Here is a 22,516-nt window from a genome sequence, read left to right as displayed (position 1 = left end):
TCAAGAATGTTGGATCCCTAAGGCTCACAAAAAGCCTTTTAAGCCTTGCATTGAGACCTTATTAGACCAATGCTCTACCACTCTCCATCAGATGACCAACTTGACACATGTGGTGTCATGGAATCTTAAACTATTAGTTATGAAATGTGTTAATCAATCATAGTCTCATGAAATCACTGTCTTAATGATCTGTAGTAATTTTTTAGGTTAATCTTTGATGTGTTGTTAAAAGTAATGTCAGTTTTCAAAGAATGTAAGCATATAAGATTTTAAGGGGATTACATCAAGCACTTATATTTGATTCTTCGCATTAAACATCTGCAAGAGCTCTTTGCTGAATCCCCTTAAAAGTTGTCTTTATTTTAAACTTTAAAACTATTTTATTCTAACAATATTGAGCAATTTCTATCATGTTAAATTTTTCACTTGGCTCTTAGAGAATTTGTCTCACACAAAGACATTTATCACTGCACTGTTAAAGATATAACATACAATATCCTTGCATGGTAGACAATTAATTACACTTTATGTATACTACACATACACTACAGCAGTTCGTTGACTAGGATTTTATTCCAATAAAAAATAATCAATATGGTTCAATTTCTATTTGAATAAATACAAGTCAGTAAAAGCTTACTCACTTCCCTCACAAGTTAAATGCTCTTGTATTAAAGCAAATGACTGTACCTTTCATGCATATAGTTGACTCCAAGTAACAACTGTATAAACCAGTCTATTATTTGTCTTTGAGTGAATACTTTCCCAGATTGTTTGTACTCTTGAATTTTGAAGTCTAGATCTCCACCCTGAAAAACATCACAACATTTCTAAATTTAAAGTAAGTACATTTAAAGTTAGTTTTTTAAAATGTCTTCTCTTTCATGAAATCACAGGATGCCATTTTCTTACACCTTCAGGCTCCGCAGAACACAGGCAGTAAAATTAATGCTGGCACATGAATTCTGAACTCTCACAGCACCAAAAGCATACAGAACTGAGGATCAAAATGAGATCAAGCTGTCTGGCTGCAGAAGGAAATTAGGTCAGTTCTCTCTCAAGAGTTACATAAAATCACAAAAGTTTTCAAGAGTTCTCACTTCATGTCACCCAACTTTAGACATGTACTTCTGAGCTAGTCACCTCAAACTCCCTTAATTATAATTAAGGCAAAGGAACAGTCACTTACATAGTGCAATTAGCTCTGCCATGTCTGTCTTAGGAAGGGATGGATCATGTTGTACAAATGCAGTTTCTCTATAAAGGTTTATGAGGTCTACATTGTCCAGCTCAGATGTAAACAGCTAAGTGGAAGGAAATTAATCTGCCCCTGAATGGTCCGAACAATAGTTTGTAAATCTAGGGAAAACATTTCCACTTAAGTTGAACAATGCACAGTCAAGAGGCATTCTCATTTTTTACACTGAATAAGCGTATCAGCAGTGAAGAAACTGTGCTGTTCTCTTAAGAATTAAAATACAGACTCTTAAATTATGATATTTTGTCTCTCTTCCAAATTCTCTTTTGTCAGAAACAAAGCAGAATTAAACTGTCTATAATCTGTGGCATGTGTTATTGTAGATACTTCATTAAAATTACAAGTGAATCTAGAAGTAACACTAAAAATGGAGCAGTATGATACATAGCAATATATATAGAAAAAGACTACTCAAAAACTATAAAGGCAGATATTTGTAAAAATCAGTCAAACAGCATGATAAAAGAGGCTCTCAAAGAAGCTTAAATGAAGACCATTTATTTTGCTAAAAAAGAGAGAAATGGTTGTTTATCCACTTTATAAAATAAATGGATTTTGTTTACAAGAATGCACATTAGTGGCAAGTACTATGTCGAGGTAACTAATCCCAGAGCAAAGGGATGGTGAGTCTAATTCTATACTAGTGATTAATTACCTTACATCAGGACAACCTACTCTGCATAAATCATTACTTCTGCATAAAATCAGAAGTATTACGTGCCACATACAAGAAAATAGTTTAACCTGCACCACTGTCCTAAGTGTATAGAAAACAGACCACTAGCTATGCTGATACATGCCATTTCCCATGATCAACCCTTCCCTGTGCTGTTGACTCCAAAAGGTTATGGTCTCTTCAATATTCCTTGTTTTTCTGTTCCCAAAACCACAGTGCTTCATACTGACGTTACAAAATAAGCAGGTTCTGTCCTTGCAGATCTATACATTTCTATTTCAGCATGAGTTTACAATAGTGTTTGTGGTTCTTCAGGCTCTAAAAGTTGCAAAATTCAAGAGTGATTGTGTTGAAAAATAATATATTTTGTCATACGTTAAAAATGTGTTCCCTGACAATGTCCTGCAATTTCTAAATTGAAATGTCTGAGTCATCTTGTTCACTAGGGATGGGAATAGGGCTTCGACTCTCCATCTGCATCCCTGCTGCAGCCCAGAGAGAAGCTCTTCTGGGAACTTGGAGCTCTGAGCAGCTGCTTCCCCTTTGCAACTCCAAATGTTCAACAGCTTCCCAATGGCTGCTCACAGCGGAGCAGAGGAAGGGAAGAAAAGGTATTGCTGGGTACTTTGCTGCATGGCAACCAGATGGGCTGTGCCTGAGCCTACACACCTCAAAAAAGTAGTGACTCACCTACTCCAGATGGCTGCCCCAGACCATTGAGAGGCAATAGTAGCAGTAGCCCAAGATTCAAGGGCTGCTCTGACACGTGCTGCTGCAGGCTACTGTCTCCAGGGGACTGTCCCAGTAAGGAAAGCTGAGGTGCAATAAGTGCTGATCACCATTTCTCACTGTCCCAACACGAAATCTCTCAATCACATGTTGACACACACAGAAAAAAAGCAATATAGGACGTGAAGAGTTAGGCTGGTGGGTGCTCTCAAGTAGGGGGAGGTTTCTTTCAGGTGGTCGAAGAAGAAAAGCAGCCAAATAACTACATGTGCCCTTAGGTTAAATGAATTGCTTTTCACAAGACCAGTCTCAATGTCCCACAGACAATTTAACCTTAATTTTGTGTCTAAAAAGGGAAAACAAAAGTGTATCATAAAAAAAATGCTGAAATACTGCTGCCCAATTTTACATTCTGGAAGGCCAGTTACAATGAAGCTCATAAGGAAGTTAACAAATGAAATACAAATTAAATAGGAAGTTTCCAAGCTGCAGTTTCTATTTAAACGTCAAAAGCATCAAACACACCAGTATCTTATTTAAAACAGCTTAGTACCTAGCACTGATAATGTGAACAGGCATTCATTGCTCTAGTTATTGCTTTCCCTCAGATTTCCTTAGCATATGTATACTCACATCACAGCGAGACTGCAGTGAAGAGACAGAAATAATTATCTGGGGGAAGGTGCAACTAGTTCTGTTTTATGATGTACTAAAATGATACAACATTTAAAGGAACTACATTATTTTAATTTATAAAAACTATTTTATTGAAGTCCAATTTACATCACAAAATTAAATCCAAGGTTCATGAAACCAAAGGTTCATTTTTGTTTCAAATCTGACTTAAATGACAAAGTTTAGATTGCCTATACGACTCTGAATGAGGGCAACTGCCAAAGAAGCTCAACGAGAAAACTGAAACTGAATACATGTACTTCCTTTCTATAAATTTGATAGAATTCAGTTATAATAAAAGATGTCAAGCTTTTTGTTCACAGGACAGGTTTAGCACAGGGCAGCTGCATTGGAGGCTCACTCTGAACGAGTCAAGCAATAATGAACAAAGTACAGTAGCTAATGAATAAGTCACAGTACTTTGGAGAAAACAGAATAAGGCTGAAAGGGTAGTTCTGTTTCCATGCCAACTGGATGTTTATTCTTTATTCTGAGTCTGCCCAAGAGTACAAATTACTGCCAATGTGGTAATTATTCTATGCATGAGAAACTGAATGTACTAGACTTCCATACAAGGATCGGACTGGAGAGCAACACATTTTTCTTATTCTCAATTGAAATTGACATATTTTTCATAAAAAGATCCTATTCCCACCATATTAAAAAATGTAGAAAGAGAAATAAATACAAAGATGCTATAGAGAAATAAATACAAAGGTATAACTTCCAGAAATACCCAAGGTAAGATAGAAAAGAATCTTTATAGCAGTATGAAAAACCTTGCTTTGTACTTCCGTTGCCTGAGTATTTGATTAAATACATCCTAATTGCTTAAATGCAGTGATACGACATCACCTGTCCTTTTGGAAAAATCAGAAGCAAATCCTAGTGGAGCCAGTGTCATTTTTACCTGACCTAGCAAACTCGAAACTGAAAAGATTCAGCTGCACAGCCAACGCATCTATTTCCACCTTCTTTATTTGCCCTGTTCTAATACATTCTCATGTGTTTGAGTATATGTCTCCTGGATCCTCAGGCAACTCCACACTGAAACACTCATTCAGTTTACCTGAACAGAAAAAGGCTCTAGGGGGTGTTGCAGCAGCTGTTGATTATTATTGATTACTATCATGCCCTTTTTCATTCACCACTAACTTTATTTCAGATGGAAAAATAAAAAATAAAAAGCAGTGGACCAAAGCCACCTCCTTAATGCCACTAAAAGAGATTCCTTTATTCCTATAGGATCAACTGACCTGGTTTTGGGCGACTTTCTACCACTGATAGAGAGAAAGTGATTCACCATGCACAGGAATATCTGGGCAGTTAGGAAAATGTTTCAGTTATCAGGTCTGGAATTCCAATGAGAGTTGGCAATATAAAATTTCTACAAAGCCTCAGCTGTCAGATATTCAGGGCATGTAGCAAAGTAGCTTCTCCATGGGTGTTAAAATAGGTTGTTAACAAACGTTTAGATTCTATAACAGAATCAAACATTTCAGATTTAATAAAAATAAATAAATACCAGCTAAAATCTGCATTTAAGTGTCATCGAAGAAGGCAAGGAAGCAATGACTGGCAGGAATTGTACTTCTTTAATTATTCACGCCAAAGCTGGATGCTTGGAGAAACGTGATTACAAGTCTGATGGTGGACAGATAACCCAGTGGTCCAATGTCATTAGCTTTCAAAGCATTTCAAATGTCTAGCAGAGCACGACTGAAAATTCTGCTTCGCAGTTTCATAAAAAGCGCACTACATGTACAACAGATGTTTTTAGAATAGTACATCTATATTTAAGACAAAAGTAGGGACTTGTTTCATATAAACTCTTAAAAAGTTGGCTTAAATATGTTTAAATACTTCTTTTAAAAATGCCTTAAGACAGATTTCATCAACATGTTTTTAAACCAAATGCTGCAGTCAAAAAAACTGGCAACGATACTGTCATATAGCCTGTTTTAGTATTTATTGTATCCTCTACACTCTGGTCTTTGACTCATACAGTGTTCTCCAATTTATAAAGCAAATTCTGCTACCAAATTCATGGTTCATATGATCAGGCTTAAGCTTCTTGTAATCAGCTCCAAATCATGAGAGAGTTTTCCCTCCCTGATTTACATCAAATTTCACACTGCTTCCCCACAGACCTGGCCTCATCTTCTCTTATCCCTTAGTAGTACATATATGGTACAAACTTTCTAGGCTCACCTGGAGACCTCATAATGTGTCTGCCTTTAAGTCTGACTTGAAATACTGATTACAGTGAACAAAATGAACTGGTATTTAAATCACCTGTTTTCTCTTCTCTGGTTTGTTTGTCTATAAGCTACGAATCTGTGAGCTCAAGTGACCAGGTAAATATTGTGTTTATGAAATATGCCTAACAAATAGCAAGTGATACCACAATTAAAGAATAAGTTGAGAGTAAAATTCAAATTAGAACATTAACAAACACACAAACAAAAAAACCTGAGCTATGTTTCTTTTAAGACCCTATTTTAAATCACACATTCTGTCAAATTTCTTCCAAGTAACCTAAAAGTCTCACCTCACAGTACTCTGTGATAATGCAGAAACTATCTCGCTCCACAAAGCTTGCATAAAATTTGACAATGGATGGATGGTCTAATTTGGAGAGTAGTTGTGCTTCCAGATTTGCTTCAACTGTTTCATTAGGCTTTAGGTCTCCAACAGAGATCTCCTTCAGGACCTTTCTAGAGGAAAAAATAAATCTTCATATTAATAAAAACAGAAAAATAGAAAATCACATAATGCTCATAAACCCACCATAATTTCTTAAAATGTAAAATAATAACATTAACCACGTATTTGGCAATACAAAATAATGAGGCAAATATGGGTAAACAAAGAGAATGCATTTAAATGCCATAAATATGCTAGTCACCATAGTGATTAAGCAACATTTTAAAGATGAGATTTTGAAGGATTTTTCACACCAATTCCCTAATGCACTGTTTTCTTCATGACATGTTTTCAGAGCTATGGATTACTGTATAATGATAAACATAAATAAAAAAACAAATCTAAGTGTTTTCAAACCCACTCAGAGCATATGTTCAAGATTCATACAAGAAATAAGAAGTGGCAAGAAACAGTCTGGTTTTGCTGCTTCTTCCAAAGTCTCTCCATGGATGCATGAGAAAAATCATAGGCTAGAATTTCTGTGACTGTTTTTCTGATTAAAAGTCAGGACAATGATTTATTTTATTGGGTAAAAACACCAGGAGATGTGTATAGATAAACAAGGAGCTCCTGACCAAGCTTGAACAGAAAAAGAAGGCATATAGAGAGTGGAAGAAAGGACAGATAGCCTGGGAGGGATACTAAGCATTGTCTGAGCAGTCAGGGTTTGGGTTAGGAAAGCCAAAGCCCGTTTAGAACTAAATTTGGCCAGAGACGTAAAGGGCACTAAGAAAGGGCTCTATAGGTTTGTTGGTGATAAAGGGAAGATTAGGAAAATCGTGGGCTCCCTCCAGAAGGAAATGGGAGACCTGGGATATGGAGAAGGCTGAGGTATTTAATGACTATTTTGCCTCAGTCTTAAGAGACGCTTAGAAATGGCTCATTGATCTTTATCTGAAAGTCATTCGAAACTACTAGAGAATATCACAGTAATTTACTGAAACAAAGTGAAGAACTTCCAATAACTTGAATACATGAAAGGTAAGTTTGACATTGAAGGAATGTCTTCACAGAGCTTTTGATGATTTCCCATTCGATACTGCATGGTTGTAAAGTCACAATATTTAAAAATGACAGGGATAAAACTACAGTTTCGATTGATCTAAGGAAAAAACGGTGTATTCCTTCATAAGAAAAATTCTTCCTAAATCTCAACCATCAGTTACTAACAACGCATGAATTTTTACTTAAACTTGCCTAGTCCTCATCTGGCAGTGTGATGAAAAACTGTGCCACTTCATTTGTCTGCATCTCAACAGACAAGCCTCATGCTGCAAAGACAGGTAATACCTACTACAATCTTCTCATCTTCAGCTGGCATGGGGACATTATTCTTTCCTTCACACAGATCACATCACAAAACTGACAAACAGAATGATTCCTTGTTAAACATCACTTAATGCAACTTCCTTGTATGCCCAGGACAGCAATAAAAGCCTGATGTGTTTATGTTGTGGGATAGCTTGTCATCTTAGTCACTCGGTGATTTTGATGCTGTCATCAGCTGTCAGACAACAAGACGGGTGTTTTTCTTATTAAAATTCATTCCCAGCGGAACAAATCAGGAAAATGTCCTTTTGTAAATAAGTTCCTAGCTTTCTGCTACATAATGCTAATTCATAGCCAGCATTGGAATGCGTTTGCATCTAGAAAGAAAACTTTTGTCATGAAACCAAGATTAAGCATATTTGCATGCCACTGGTATGTGTACTGTTTCTGCCGGTGAGTTTGATTTTGCCACATTTAATATGAAGATAGCTACTGGAGTTTATGCCTTTTGCAGAGCTTTTTTTTATCTACTTCAGTAAATAAACTCAAAATTATATTTAAAGGACTCTGTATTGGTTAAGTATTGGCAAAGAAGGTATGTCAGGGTCTCAGAAGTCTCGTAGAGAAAATGGGTAATAGTCTCCAGATCTAACGTGGCTCCTTCCTGATAACCTTAGAAGAAAATATACTGAAGCTAAAAGCATTCAGATAGAACTTCATCTATGCAAATTAACTGTATTTTACAACACATAAAACACATTCATGTGCTTAAATTCACTCTAACCCATCCTTCCCTGCAATTTAAGATATATATCCCAAATTTGGCAACCCTAGTGATATCAAACGAGCTTATAGATCTATAAAGCTGATAGTCTTTGTGCCTATCGAAAAAGAAAAAAAAAAAAAGCAATTTTAAGAAAAGAACAAACTTCTCTTAGCCAAACATTCCTGAATGGATTTCCCCTCAACCAAAAGAACCTAGCTCTACACTTTGAAAGAGATGAAGTGTTTCTGTTTATGTGATACAACCTGCATTTTCAGATTGGTTGATAATAGAGTTACCTCTGCACATAATTCAGCTACGGTACCTGTGTATCATCTGCTGAAAATCTGTATGCACTGAACAGTTTAGAAATATGTAGTTAGGTTACACAATGCATTTTAAACAAATCTTTTGAAGCATGTTATCAGAACATATAGTACGAGTATCAGAATTAATAGACTGTCCTACTAAGATTTTGCTGGGTATCCATCTAGAGTATACCAGCCCATCTGAAAGTCAAACTTTTCATAAAAGCTACTCCTGTCTTTTCTGCCACTAAGGCTCAAATATTAACAAGACTTAAAAGGTCCAAAACTATTTGAATGAACTAAGAAATCATAGATTTGAGTGGCACATACAAAAAAAAGATGGGTAAAACACTTAAATGTGGATGTCCTCCAAATGCAGTATTTAGAACTACTCCTTCTGATATGTCAAAAAAAAAAAAAAAAAGTGCTAGTTAAGATTTATTATTATAATTGCACTTAACTTAGAATAGAAACAGAAGCACATTAGATACAATGTCAGTGACCACACAACTTGAAAACTTAGTTATTGAAGGGCTAGCAGATACCTTGAAGTTCAATACAAAATAACAGCCTCCAGATTTTAACTGCATGAATAGAAAGCTAGCCCTGTGATTTGATACCATGAAGACACTTTGAACTTGATCTTGAACTGACTGTAACTGAAAGGGCCTTTGAAGTGAATGCATTCACATCTAAAGAATAAAAACCACTGCCTGACACGGTTTGCATCCATCCTAGAGAAAAATGGATGTGGTACCAACAGCAGCAATCCCCTCTGGGGTGGGAAAACAACACCAGAGGCAAGCCCACTCCCCAAAACACAGAAACCAGCTGTCCCATCTCTGAAGTCCCCTTGCTCACAGGACTTCCCAGGGAATACCTCCTGGCTTTCATCAGCAAAACCTCGCCGGCTTGCATTGTCACGCTTTGAAACGCAGCCAGGCCAGCACACCGTGCCTCCAAGTGCAGTAATGCGGAGCAAATGGGGAGAAATAGAGCAAGACCTAAAACAAGAGAAAACAAGCACATAGGTGGAATCCTCGAGGATACGGACACCCGGTGGGAATCCTTTCTCGAGCTTTACTAGTGACTGACAATATGCCACAGCAGTGTTTATCGCAGTCTATTTGCACTGATCTAAAATTAAATGTTTTACAACCCATCTGGTATTTGTTTACATTGATGGCGTGCTTTATTATTATATAATTTGGTTTATTGGATCAGATGCAATTTTTAAAAGACGACAGCCTATCTCAAAAGGCACTCTGTTTATTGAGTAAACTGCAACATGAATTATTGACTAGGTACATTTGCTAGCTGATAATGAAGTAAAAGAAATACAACACTCTTTTCATGTCAAGAGTAAGAATGTTTAATAAACTACCACCGAGAGGGTGTGCGCTAGGAATAAATGAACCAAATTTGAAGGTTTTAATTAAATAGAAATTTCATTTCATGCAGGCAGTTGTTCAGTTAATTGCACCCTGAGATTACCAAGACCTGCTAGCACATAATCAGTGTGCAAAGCTGGAAATTCATTATTCCAGATATATTTCTGAATCACCCCAACTTCAATATGGAGAGTTGTGGCAAGACCCATATCTGTAGATTGTCTTTACATCCACTCTGACCTTCATAAAACCACCTCTTCATGCTGATAACTCTTCAGTGCAAGGATCACATGCAATTCTATCAAAACGTACCACCTTGTACTGCGTCTGTAATTGGGTATGAAATTGGTCATAAACATTAAAATTAGGGGACTGCCTATCTAATTAACGATTTCTTAAATACTATTTATTAAATGGCAAATTGAGAAGGCACAATACTACAGACAGGGACTAAAACAAAGAACAGGCCACAACCTTCATGCACAAGTCCTGTCTACACAACAGCTTCCACTGTATTAACACTGCTTCTTTGGGAAATTCAGTAACAAGGATACAAGCTGCATACAGACAAGACGAAGACATCCATCATTACTGCTTCTCAAAGTCAGCTGCCTTCTAGAACATTGTACAGTTGATGCAGTTGATGAGATTTGCACATTACAGCCAGTGGCACAGTTCTAAAATCACAATTTTAGATTTCTGTTGATAGCTTTCATGCTGAAAACACTGTATCTCACTGGAATCTAACTTTTCATACATAGTCCTGCCTGTCCCTAGCTCAAACTCCCCTTCCTGTCCACTTTACATCCTGCTACTGCAGGTTCCCTTTGATTTGACATTGCCCTCTGTGCATGAGGCACTCCTCACATCAAGCTACTTGCCCACTGCTCCAGTTGCCACATGCTTTCTTTCAGGCCTCACACTTTTGTACTTTGGCAAATCCAGGTTTTACTTCCAATTAATATTTACTGATTTTATGTAACACCCTATTATCTGGAATCTATTTCCCTCACTTAGGTTGGTCTCCTGGTTCCACTGTAATTTTCACCCACCACATATATAGCTATCCTTTTACTAGTAATCTTAACAGATTTCTTTGCCTGCTGTCAGTGACAGGCTTCCCTGCAGCTTACAACTTACTATTAAAAATTTAAATAATTCTTCACTTTTTACCCATTGTGCATGGAGCACCAGTATCTGCTTGCTCAAATAATTTAAAAACATCCATTCACCTGTTAGGGAAAAAAGAAGCTGGTGAAAACATAAAATGAAAAAAGTAAATATACACAAACAAGTTCTACCTAGAATGAATACTTGATTTTATTTAAGGAAAAAAAACACCTATAGGACATTAACAACACTTGATATCTGTGGGAAAATCAAGAAGATGTATAGTCACTTACCACACTTCCAATAAAAAACAAATGAGGAGTGCAATTTGTTATTTTGACTTACATATATAGGTCTACTTATTAGCCAAAACATTTCAAACCAAATATTACTGCACGACTTTTTAAATCAAGTGCTGTGCTCCTTTTATCATTCCCATGGCCATTACTGATTTATCAGTCAAGTCATAAACCCATTTCACACCTCAGAACTACAGCGTAACTTCTTTAATCAAATGCTGGGCTTCTTCTGTCATCCCCACAGCCATTGGGATATTGATTTATTAGTCAAACCACAAACCCATCATTTCATCACCAGTTGTCCAAAATAGTCTATTTTTTGCTATTCATGAACATTCACAAGCATGCACCATGGAGAACTAATCCCAAAGTTAACTAAGAATTCAATTGCTGTATGAGCACTGTACTGTGATGTCCACAGATGGATTATTTAAAGATTATTTCAGTTTCTGAATAAACATCGTAAGGAATTTAACAGTGCTTAAACTATCTTCAAATGGTGATGAGATTTCACAAGCGAAATGGATGATTCACTTTTCATTTCCAACAAGTCACAATGATAGCACCTACAAATATTTTTCAAGATGTTTAATTTTTAAATGCCCTAACATATGCAGTAACGCTGAACAGCTTAGCTCCTGATGTAAACAGTTTGTGGTTATTTGAAAATCAACAGTTCCTAATTAGTATCCCACAGAACCACAGAATACATTTGCTGGGACAAGCATATGAAAGAAGACATTGTTGAAATAAATTAGCTCTGAGCTTATATAGTTTTCTTCTGCACTTGGCAATTTCTCATATATACAAAGGGGCATATTCCAAATTATTCTTGGACAACCATATGTGCCAATACTGGAAAAAAATCTGTAATTATAAAGCAAAGCAGAGGATTTCTGCGATCCTCCATAGAACTGAACAAGCCATATTACTATTATGCATTAAATCATTATTAACATTATTTATTGAAATATTCAAATGTATTTACTTTTAATAACTCTATGAGACATTTTGGGCTGGGACATTTCAGCTCTAAATCAAATACTGACAGACTGTGATTAAACTGAAGAGAGTTGTGTCTACTCGGGAAATTTATTAAAGACATCATTGGGTACAGTCTAAATACCTGCATATGTAGATATTTTTTTTCCTAGCAATACTTCATCTCTAAGTGTTGCATTATCACCATCTACTGTTCATTCCTTTTTCCTTCATACCTTTTTTTCCTACAGCCTAGTCTTGTTTACAAATGTAATTAAATGTAATACTGCTACTAACCTAAGTGGATTTTTAGAGAGGAATGAGACAAGGACTAAGTATTTGTTTATCCTCTCTGTCTTTGAAGACTTAATTTCACCAAACACCAAATCGTTTAAAACAAACATTTTACTGTTGTGTTTTTATTACACATGCCTGATACATTTCATTATTAACTGTTCTCTGCTAATTAATACTCCCTTTCAGAAAAAGGAGATACCATCAGAGTAATAAAGCTTGGGTGCAGCACTTTTTTTTCAGGCATTATAACGTTATCGAACATCTCACAATTGATGTGCTACATTTCTTCAACTTGCATTCTTGGGCTACAGCATCTGCCAAAAAGAGTCTTCATTTATAGGGATTACTTTGAATTTTGAAATTAGTTTGAAATTAGAAATTGCGAAGAAAGACCCACACACCACTTCATCTATATGCATCAGTTTACCAAAAAGAGAGACAATTTGGAGAGCAGGAAGTTGCGAAGGAAAACCAGACACTCTAACAATTGCTGTAAGAATTCATTCCATAGAAATTCAAACTACAACATATTCTGATGTAAAATGTAATTGGTTCTTCTCTGAATATAAACAAATTTGTAAGCAGAATTATGTTCCTTTCAATGTTGCAAGGATATTTATGTCAACAGTATTGTCTCTTCTGTGAAACTAATTCCCATAAGTAATTTAAATACTAATTGCTTCAACTTTAATGAGAAAACTCTTTCTTCCTATGTCTCTTTCCAGCAGGCATCTCCTTCAGTGTTTATTTCTGATATGCATTGAATTATCTATGGTACCAAAAAAAAAAAAAAGAAGGTTGGGAGGGGTGGGAAGACAGAGACAAAAGGACAGCTTACATCTTTGTAAAGCATAAAGTTTATAGACTTTGCTAAATAGTCTACAAGCAAAGGCAAAGCCGATCAGGCAACTGGGGAAATCAACTGTGTGTAATATCTATTGTTAGATAAAAATCTTTTAATACTTCCTAGGCTTCCCAAATAAGATACTGTGGTCTTAGAAGCCTGTGAAATACGTGCAAATCAAACCCAAAGCAACTACCCTGCAACACTGAAAAGTTATTTTAGAACACATGAAGGGCACACCATGCATGTAACAGAAACAGTGAACTAGGAATTCATTTACTAATGTGTCAGATAAGCACAACCTAAAAACAGAAAAAAGGAAAGAAAAATACACCAACTGTCCAGCAAATCCAGATTTTATTTCACTCACTGCAGTGGTTTTCTCATTACAATGTGCTGACTGCAACAAAGAGCCAGAGGCTAGTTCTGCATGGAAGAAACCACCATATCCTTGAAGCAAACTTAAGAGAAAACATCTTGTCAACAAGGCTATACTGCAATGAGATACAATAGGCAGGCATATACAAATATTGCAAAAACGTACAGTATCTTTGAGGTAGGTGGTCACAGTTCAACCTGACGTAATGATATTGTAACCTTCCATTTTCATACTAAAATTAGCTTACAAATGCATAAAAATTGAACTTCAGTTAAAAAAAGGAAAAAAAAAAAAAAAAAAAAAAAAAGAACGTGATGTGATCTCAAGGCATTGGCTTAATTACAAAATCATTAAATTCTGTCTGTGCTGTTCACCTCAAAGCACCAGTAATTCACCAGCAATGCCTTAAGCACATTTCTCTGCTCAGTGTTGAAAGTACTGCTGGTAAACATTATGAAAAAGGATTAAGTCAACCAGCAGCACCACTCACTGCCTGCACACAAGATCGCAACCTGGCGGGTGCTGCAGCACTGAGCTTATGGGAGATCAGCTCTGTCAGGGATGAAATTTAGAGTAAACCCAAGTAATATTTTCTTTAAGGAGAAAAATGCCTCCCACTCATGTAAATTAAAGACAGTTAGAATGCACCCCCGTCAAATGGACAAATCGCACTGAAAATGAAAAAGCTGGCAACTTAGCCAAAGTCAGTCAAACTGCCAACTGTGGTGTTCTACCAATTCTATCAGCAAAGATGTGTGAGTGCATTGGTTTCCAGAGCTTTGTGGCAGCTGTGGCACCATCACGTTCTCACTGCAAGGTGGGTCTGCTGGTCCTTAATGCCATGCTGGGATGCAGGAAAGGCTGGGCACTGGCAGGGACGGAGGAGGCAGGGATGAAAGCACCTCTCCACAGAGTCTCCAGTGAGAACTGGAGAATTGCTTTGACTGAGCCCAGAGTTATCAAACCAGTCTGTAAACCACTACTGGCCTGAACTGGAAATGATCTGAAAAAATTCTGGCCATCGCTGCAACTGCCTACCAAAAATGAAACAAGACATTTAGAATTTCACTCCACAGCAATTTACATTTGCAGGAGTGCTCTTACACTAAAACACCTGAGCATTAGCCACCGCTACAGAGGTTTCAGCAAGGACTTGCAAATTTACTCAGGTCTTGAGTCCTCCAGCATTGCTCACGGAATAGGAAAGTCATGTTCAGCCACTTGAGTGGAAAGCTGGTGAAGGCCAACCTCTTAAGCTGCCCTAGTGAAATCAGCAAGACCTCTCTGTCCCTATTTTGTTGTGTTATTCCTTACATCTGGGGCCGAGAGTGGCTGCACACCTAAGAAGTGATGGCAGCTCAGCTGACACACAGTAGCCTAAGCCCCACATCAAGGAGCAACAGCACACCTGCCTGAAACCAGTGAAAGATGTTTCACTAAGAAAAGCTTATTTAAAAATAGCCAGCAATCAGGAAGGTCCTCGAGGAACCACACCTTCGTTCAGTTTCCAAGGAGATCATGAGTGTCTGTTCACACGTCTAAAACAACCTGAAGAATTTTAATCTTTTTTTTTTTTTTTTTTTTTCTTTTTTAAGCAAATGAGGGAGTTGAAAAACGGCCAACAAGCACACGGCAACTGGCAGGGAGTCATTTGTTATTGTTTTAATCGATTCGGTTTCAAACAAGCATTCCCTTGAAATACCTTCAGAGAAGTAAACAGGCAGCAAACGCGGGGATTTAACGACACAGCGATCTGCTGACTCTTGCTTGGATATTCATAAGTTACAAAACTCTTCCACCTTTAGCTTTTATTTCATTTGTAATAAGCATTCATAAATAATTGAAGGCCATGCGATAAATTATTCAGCTAAGTGCACAGTTTCCAAGGCATCATAGCATGAGTCTGGATTAATGGTATAATGCAAGCCAGACGCAGAAGTTGGGCTGACACCCCACAATTACCACACACAGGAGCAGTCCGGGGAGTTTGGTGCTTCTCAGCATGTGCCTTCCACCACGGAGACGTGCAAGCACCTGCTGAATATTTATGAGGCAGAAGTCCCTGTCGCCTACTGTGTACTTCGGCTGCTTGCCTATGCATGGTTATGAATTAATGAAACTTAAGCCAGAGCTTCACTCTGCACAACTGATTAGGGCATTCACTATCTATCAGGGACTGTCTATAAGCACTGTCCTCCAAGACTACTGCTGAACATAAATCTGTTACAAAAAGACTTTGTCCTTAATCATAATTGCCTGTTGTAATAAACCTATTTGGGGGACAGGGATAGAAGTGACTGCAGGGACATTAACATGTTGGCTGTTATAAAATGCTGGTACAACCCTGCTATTTTTTGTACAAATCATGTTATTTAATTATTTTGGGTAGGTCAAGAAACACCAGTCCATGATTGCCAGAAACAAAAGCAAATGCCTCAAAATTTGAGATACACTTTTGCATAATAAAACACAAGTCACGAATCTGAAAAAAAAAAAAAAGACCTGCATTTATAAGGTGATTTGCAAATTTACTGAGTCAATTTTCTCTGAATATACCAGTAAACTTAAAGCCAGACTGACACTTCATTTGTAAGAATCCATATAAGCCTATGGTTTCTTAGAAATCCCTTCCTTGTCTCTCCTATTAGAGATTGTATTTGAACAAATCGATGAGAGCTTTATAAATTGGTACTGGCTTGATAACTTCTGAGCTGCTAAATAAGCTTCACTTGTACCTTTGCCAATAAAATTGGTGTTGTATTCACACACAAGAGTGACTTGAGTTTCCTAGCAAATAAGATCAAATATGCCCCAAACCATTTATATTATATGTAAATAATAAGTGAACTGACAATGAGCTGAATGTAAATAATAAATATCAAGTAAATTGGAAAGTTGCAGAAGAATTCTTCGAGTAATTGTCCCACCAGATTTTTTTTTAATTTTTCCAAATGTCCTAGGTTTATAAACCTCATTTACAAAGGAAAGAACTGTCCATCTAACAATCACTACTCAACCTATGGACTTCCCATCCAATTTCAACCAGATCTGTCAGAAGAGCAGCAATTTCAAGGATGACATTATGCAATAATGTAAGTAGAAGGTGTAAGAGCCTTAGATTAGTGACCTTGGATCTCAGAAGTTCTGTATTTAATAAGCTATGTAACTTCTGTGTTTCTTGCATGTTTGCCTTGGGTAAAAATATTTCACAGCTTTGAAAAGTGCTTTGAGGTCCCAGAACACTAAATGCATGCAAAACATCATTCTTAATAGACCGTATTCCATAGCAGGTATCCATGGGTCTGGAAAAAGTGACTGAGTAGCACTCTTTGTCCCTTGCTGCTAACGTTTAAGCTATACAAATGTAAAGAAAAAAGATGGCACAAATCCAACTTCTCTACTTCTGAAACTTTTATAGAAGAAAAAGAGGAGAACAAACAAAACTACATACAGAAATAATTTTTACCCTAATTAAAGCTATCATTTTTTCTTATTAAAAGAGTCAAACCCAGAGCCTCTGAAAACTATGAAACTCCACTAGCAGGCAACCTAGTTTGCAACTAGATTTGCATCCCCATCTACCATGCCTAAATACAGTTCAACCCCTGGAAAAGACTTAAAACCACAGCAAATATTTGCAGGAGCATGCAATCCTTACTTGGACCCCAGTTACATAAAGCCTAAACCAGTCTGCAATTTGAAAGAAAGATTTATATAAGCTCATTAGAAGCCACTAGAACAGAAAGGTAGTGTCAATATTATGCAATTCAATTTCACTTTAAATGAATGTACAGTACCTGGCTCTAAACCAGAAGATTTGCATATATATAATGGGGAAAATATCAAATAACACACAAAAGCCATTCTGCATAAACTGGAACTAAGAAGCTTGCTTTCCTACAAACATGCCTCTTGTGTTTACCTGACCTTGGAGTCTAAGGTGATAGAAATTCTAACCATAGTTTCTTACAGAACAGCAAGAAATCTATGATGACTCCCCTGTACAGGTTGTCCAGTACAGGAGAAACAGTCTTTCACAGTGAAGTCACCCCAGGTTCTGGCTTCTGTCTTTAAAAGGGCATTTATTTTCTATTTTTATTTCTCTGCTATATATATTTTTTTTATTTTTCTACTCTGCTACTTTCACTTAAATTGTACGAATTTCTATCTTTGTGCAACCCTCTGTCATATTTGGTGAGAATCATCCAACAGGATCAAAGGCTCTTGTAGGAGATAGAGAACAGATGGCAGAACTTTCTACACAAACAAAGAGGACAAAAGTCACCTTCTTCCCTAGCCACAAATCTAAACCTAGAAACTTGCACTTTTCTTTTTAGGACATTATTATGAAACTCAGAAAAATTATTCATCACATGGCTACACAGAGCAGTCATCAGAAGTGTGATCCTGATCCTGGCTAATGGCCAGCGTCAAATGCCTACACAGGGCACCATGTAGATTCACTTTAGCATCCTAATCGCTGGTTTGGTTTTCTCCCTCTTTATTTTGGATAATATACCTTGGGAAAAGACAGTATGCAAGTCATCTGGGCAGAGAAGCTATTGCTAAGTAAACTAAAATGTGAGCAGGTCCTATGACAGCATATCAAAGAATATATGACAATTAGCAACTACTATTTTTTAAAGGAAAACAAAGTTCATTGACGTTAGAAAATGTGTTTTATGACCAGGGATTTTACCTGTAACTGAGAGCTGTTTACAGCAGTACGTAATTTTCTTGTTGAGAGAGGGCGGAAGGCAAAATTAAAGTGAAAAAGGTTTACAGAATCACCCAATAAAAAAGAAGGCACACAGGACCATGAACAGAAAAAGCTATATAAAATAATACGAATTATAAATAATACAAATTAGGAGGCTAAAGCAACAGGCAAGGAATGAGTCACTCAACACAGCACTTAAGAGCAATCTACAGCATGAGACCTCCATACAGCACCACACTGGCAGTACAATGCAGCCATTTCACACTTGATTTCTGTGATCTTGTGTGATCTCGGAAAGCCAGCAGTCCTGATCCCATTCAAGTTGCATGTACTTCAGCAAAAGATGGGTATTGTTGGCCTGAACAGCTCTATGTGGAGACTTTCATGTGAAGTAACTGTTAACTTGAGGCACGCCCCAAATAATCAGCCCTCTCTCTGTCCCACCTGAACCAACCATCAGCATAATACTTTGCTCTCCACAACTAAGATCTTTTAGGGGTATCTTACAAGGCATGCCCAAAAATTACTAGAGTCATGCACAAGCTATGCTGGGCATACATTAAATTACATGACAAGCATTGTTAGCCTCTGCATTAACTCATTCTGTAGATTACACTAATGGAAAATTGAAAAAGATCCCTGAACAGCTTCTGTACCCATATCCAAGATTTCACTTATCCTGGGAATTTGTACTCTTGCAATTTACTCCTATGCTCTTTCATAGTGCTTTAGACCTTAACAATTTTCAGCAAACTATCTGAGGCTGAGTTCATGCTGTGTGTAACTTTTTTCTCAGTACATTTTAGACCATCTCTGAAACAATGAAAACAGAATCGTAAGTCTGTTGAGGTCATTTAGGACCTAAATATCTCAGTTCTTTTTTTTCTGCCACAGTGCTTTCAGAACTCCGAGGTTTTTGTTTTTTTTTTAAAGAGTAAGAAACAATTTGAAACATACTCTGAAAAAGTAAGAAACATAATGAGAAAAAAATAATTTGAAAATATATATATTTCCCAAAGGAAAATATACTGGTTATTGCTTCTGTTACATTTTATCACCTTAAGAAATCGATGTTGTTAAGTAGAAAAAAGTGGCTACACTCTATCTCAGTATGCTACTCGGGGTTTCACGTTCACCATGTATTTTTGTAATCTTTAAGCATATAAATAATACAAAGTTGGGGGAATCCACTCGTCAATCCACCTTTGAGGCTCAGAAGGAATGGAGAATAACTGTGATACACAAGTACCCCCTAGTGATGAAATGATGAACTACTTAATAGCATCAGCACTAGCTCGTTAGTGTAGCTGTAAAAAGAGACTAATAAAACAAAAAAGAATATGCTATTTGATACTCAGCATCTGTCCTCAGTAGGGTTGAGAACAAATTCAGCCTCATCCCTGACAAAACACAGACATGAAATACAGCAAATGCTTGTTTAAATACAGTTACTAATATTTAAAGTTCTCAAACATAAATTCCAAAGGAAAAAAAAAAATAGAAACAACAACTACTTAAAGCAAAACACACTTTCCTTGGTTTTTGAAATTTGGCATTGTTTCTATAGCAGGAAAAACAAAAACTGAAGACATACATTTCAATATCCTGTTAATTTTGTAAGAATGAGTTCAGTAATAGCTGAATTCTGAAAGGTCTTATAAGCTCAAGGGGTTCCTGTCATCCTATTTGCACTATAACTGATACTACAAGAAAAATAAAATTCTGGAAATATTAGTGGAAAATATTTCAAAGTTTTCATTACAGAATGTTTTTTGTAGCAGACCATAGCTAGGCCTAAAAGAGATCCAAAAGCCAGATAGAAAAAACTAAGAGCTTAGCAGCCTCTAACCCTGATCCAAGGTTACAGCTGTAAATTGATGTAGAAGGAAAATAAAGGAAAGATTAGTACATCTTTGCTGCATATTTATTAAAGCAGCATCGCCAAGAATGCATTGTCATAACCAGCAAAACTGAGGCATACATAAATCAGAAAAATCTCTTTTGATCATGTAAGTGGCTCATTAACACACCCATCAGTAAGGACAGGCAGACTCCCAGACTCCCATATTTAAAGGAAGAATATATTTCTGGCTGAAAACCACATCGATTGGATGTTGAAGACTTTAAACAAAAAGCTTTACAAACTTTAATAGATTAAAACAAAGCCATTCACAATCAAATTACATTTGTTCTAAGTATTAAAACCGATGGACAACCACAGTTCTTTACAGAGGAAGTCCAGCCAGGAATGCATTACCCAGGTACCCAACTTCAAGCTCACATACAGAGATGCCAGCACTCTGAAAATGTCCTTCAGTCTTTATGTCTTCAGAATCCTGAGGGGACTCTCAGCCAAACTTTTGAGACCTGTCCTACTTCAGGCAGGTATAAAAATCAAGATTTGCTGTCAGTAAGGTCCATAGCAAATGGAAATGTTTTTTACTGGAATTACTGTAACTATTCCTCTCAAGTTGTGTTTATACAACTCAATTATAATATAAAATAATAACAGTACTGTAAAGTTTCTTTTGTGACACCTCACTAACTGTCCTTACAGTGACATAGAATCAATTCCTGAAAACAACTAACTAGGTGTTTGCAAAAAAATCACCTAGAGTAAAAAAGATCATCATAAATGAAGAGGGAAGTCCATTAAAATACATTCAGAAATTCTGGTATTTTCATGCTCATGATTAATATTTAAAAGCTTTAACAAGCATGTAGAACTGGCTGAAACATTATAGAGACAGATAAAGTATCAGCTGGAGTTGATTAAAAAATAGATTCTCCTTCTCTGTGTTTTTTAAGACAAAAATGGCACATTCGTCAAGAGGGAGGAGCAGGGAATGGAACACAAACCTCCAGCATTTTATTAAGCGTTCTGAAGAAAGAACTCAAAGAACAGGATTTATTTACAAGATGCAAGGCCTTCAAAAATAAACAACACAATTACACTATATGCATACATACTTAATACATCTATAAAATAATAGTTTATAAGTTATACAGCTTTAAGACTTTATTAAACAATTTTGTTACAAAGAATAATGGAGAATTTGTGAAAACTGGCATACACCTTTGCCCTGCTGCTTATCAATGTAAATTTCACAAGGATGAAATTCAGTTCTGCATAAACAAAGGGGTCCTTTACACAGTGTGCATCTTACATCAGCAACTTGTCCAAGGCATGACACTGGGGAATAGGTAAGTTAGGTATATTTTTCTTGTTCTAATCATTAGTTAGAAAGCTTCACAGGTATACATGTACATTACATGGAGAGGATCAGAGATTTGCTACCTACCTCCACTCTGTCTTACACAGTAAGTTGTAAAGGATCTAGATGAAAGCACAGTAAGAGAGACATATCTAATGAACTATTTTAAAAAGAAATGAAGTTGGAATGCTGAGTCAGCATAAAGTCTGCTCCTGTCTCATGCCCTCACTAAAGCTGAACATTAAGGCTGCAAAATAATACCAAAATCAGAGATAGGACACAAATTAATGCAAAGAAAACATCTAGAGTGCAAGAAATATAGTCCAGTTTTGTTTGAAGCATGTGAAGAGCCTACTTACAATTTGTCTCCTTGTTTTGCTTTCTTGTCAGAAACCAGATACACGCTTCCAAAGCTTCCATTGCCAAGTTTCCTCTCAATAGCGTATCTTCTCGCAATCATAGCATCTGAGCAAGCAGAATTAGATCTGCCAACAGTGACATGCTTCGCAGTTTCTTGAAATTTCAGCATTGTTTGCGTAACAGAAATGACAAATTTCTCTAGAATGCAGCTTTCAAATCCTTTTACTCTTCCATGGATGTTCAGAGGAAATACTTCAAATAGAAAAAAAAAAAAGTCAATGATTGTTCTTATGAAAATGTTCACTTAATTCTATTGCAGTGTTTATAGTGCTCAGCTTGCAGCACAACAAAATTAAGTGTAATCATTAGTTGCTAAGCTGTGGGCAGCAGACTTGATAAAGACACTCCAGATAATGCAGATGTGGTATAGTCAACCTTCCTCTAAAACAACCTTAAATGAATTCAGTGAACTTATAACACAGGAAAAATGAAACACAGGTGTATATACATTCATTTATTAAAAAGTTAAGGCACTT

The 22,516-nt window shown here is 36.6% G+C and overlaps 1 protein-coding gene across 1 annotated transcript in view; it reads right to left on the bottom strand.

Moving 5' to 3' along the window:
• The window catches only part of NEK11 (NIMA related kinase 11), a gene marked incomplete at both ends in the record, with an annotated part of 99,225 nt that extends 77,076 nt beyond the window's left edge, over positions 1-22,149 (bottom strand). Inside the window, 3 exons of the mRNA XM_084306670.1 lie at positions 691-809; positions 5,890-6,055; positions 21,980-22,149. Of these exons, the coding sequence (XP_084162796.1) occupies positions 691-809; positions 5,890-6,055; positions 21,980-22,149 (455 nt within the window). The remainder of the gene's footprint in view (positions 1-690; positions 810-5,889; positions 6,056-21,979) is intronic.
• Positions 22,150-22,516: the final 367 nt, after the last annotated feature.

The sequence above is a fragment of the Netta rufina genome (assembly GCF_964035555.1).
Source record: "Netta rufina genome assembly, chromosome: 2".
Taxonomy (NCBI): domain Eukaryota; kingdom Metazoa; phylum Chordata; class Aves; order Anseriformes; family Anatidae; genus Netta; species Netta rufina.
Note: the sequence above shows the minus strand (reverse complement) of the source record. Positions and strands in the feature narration are given on the sequence as shown.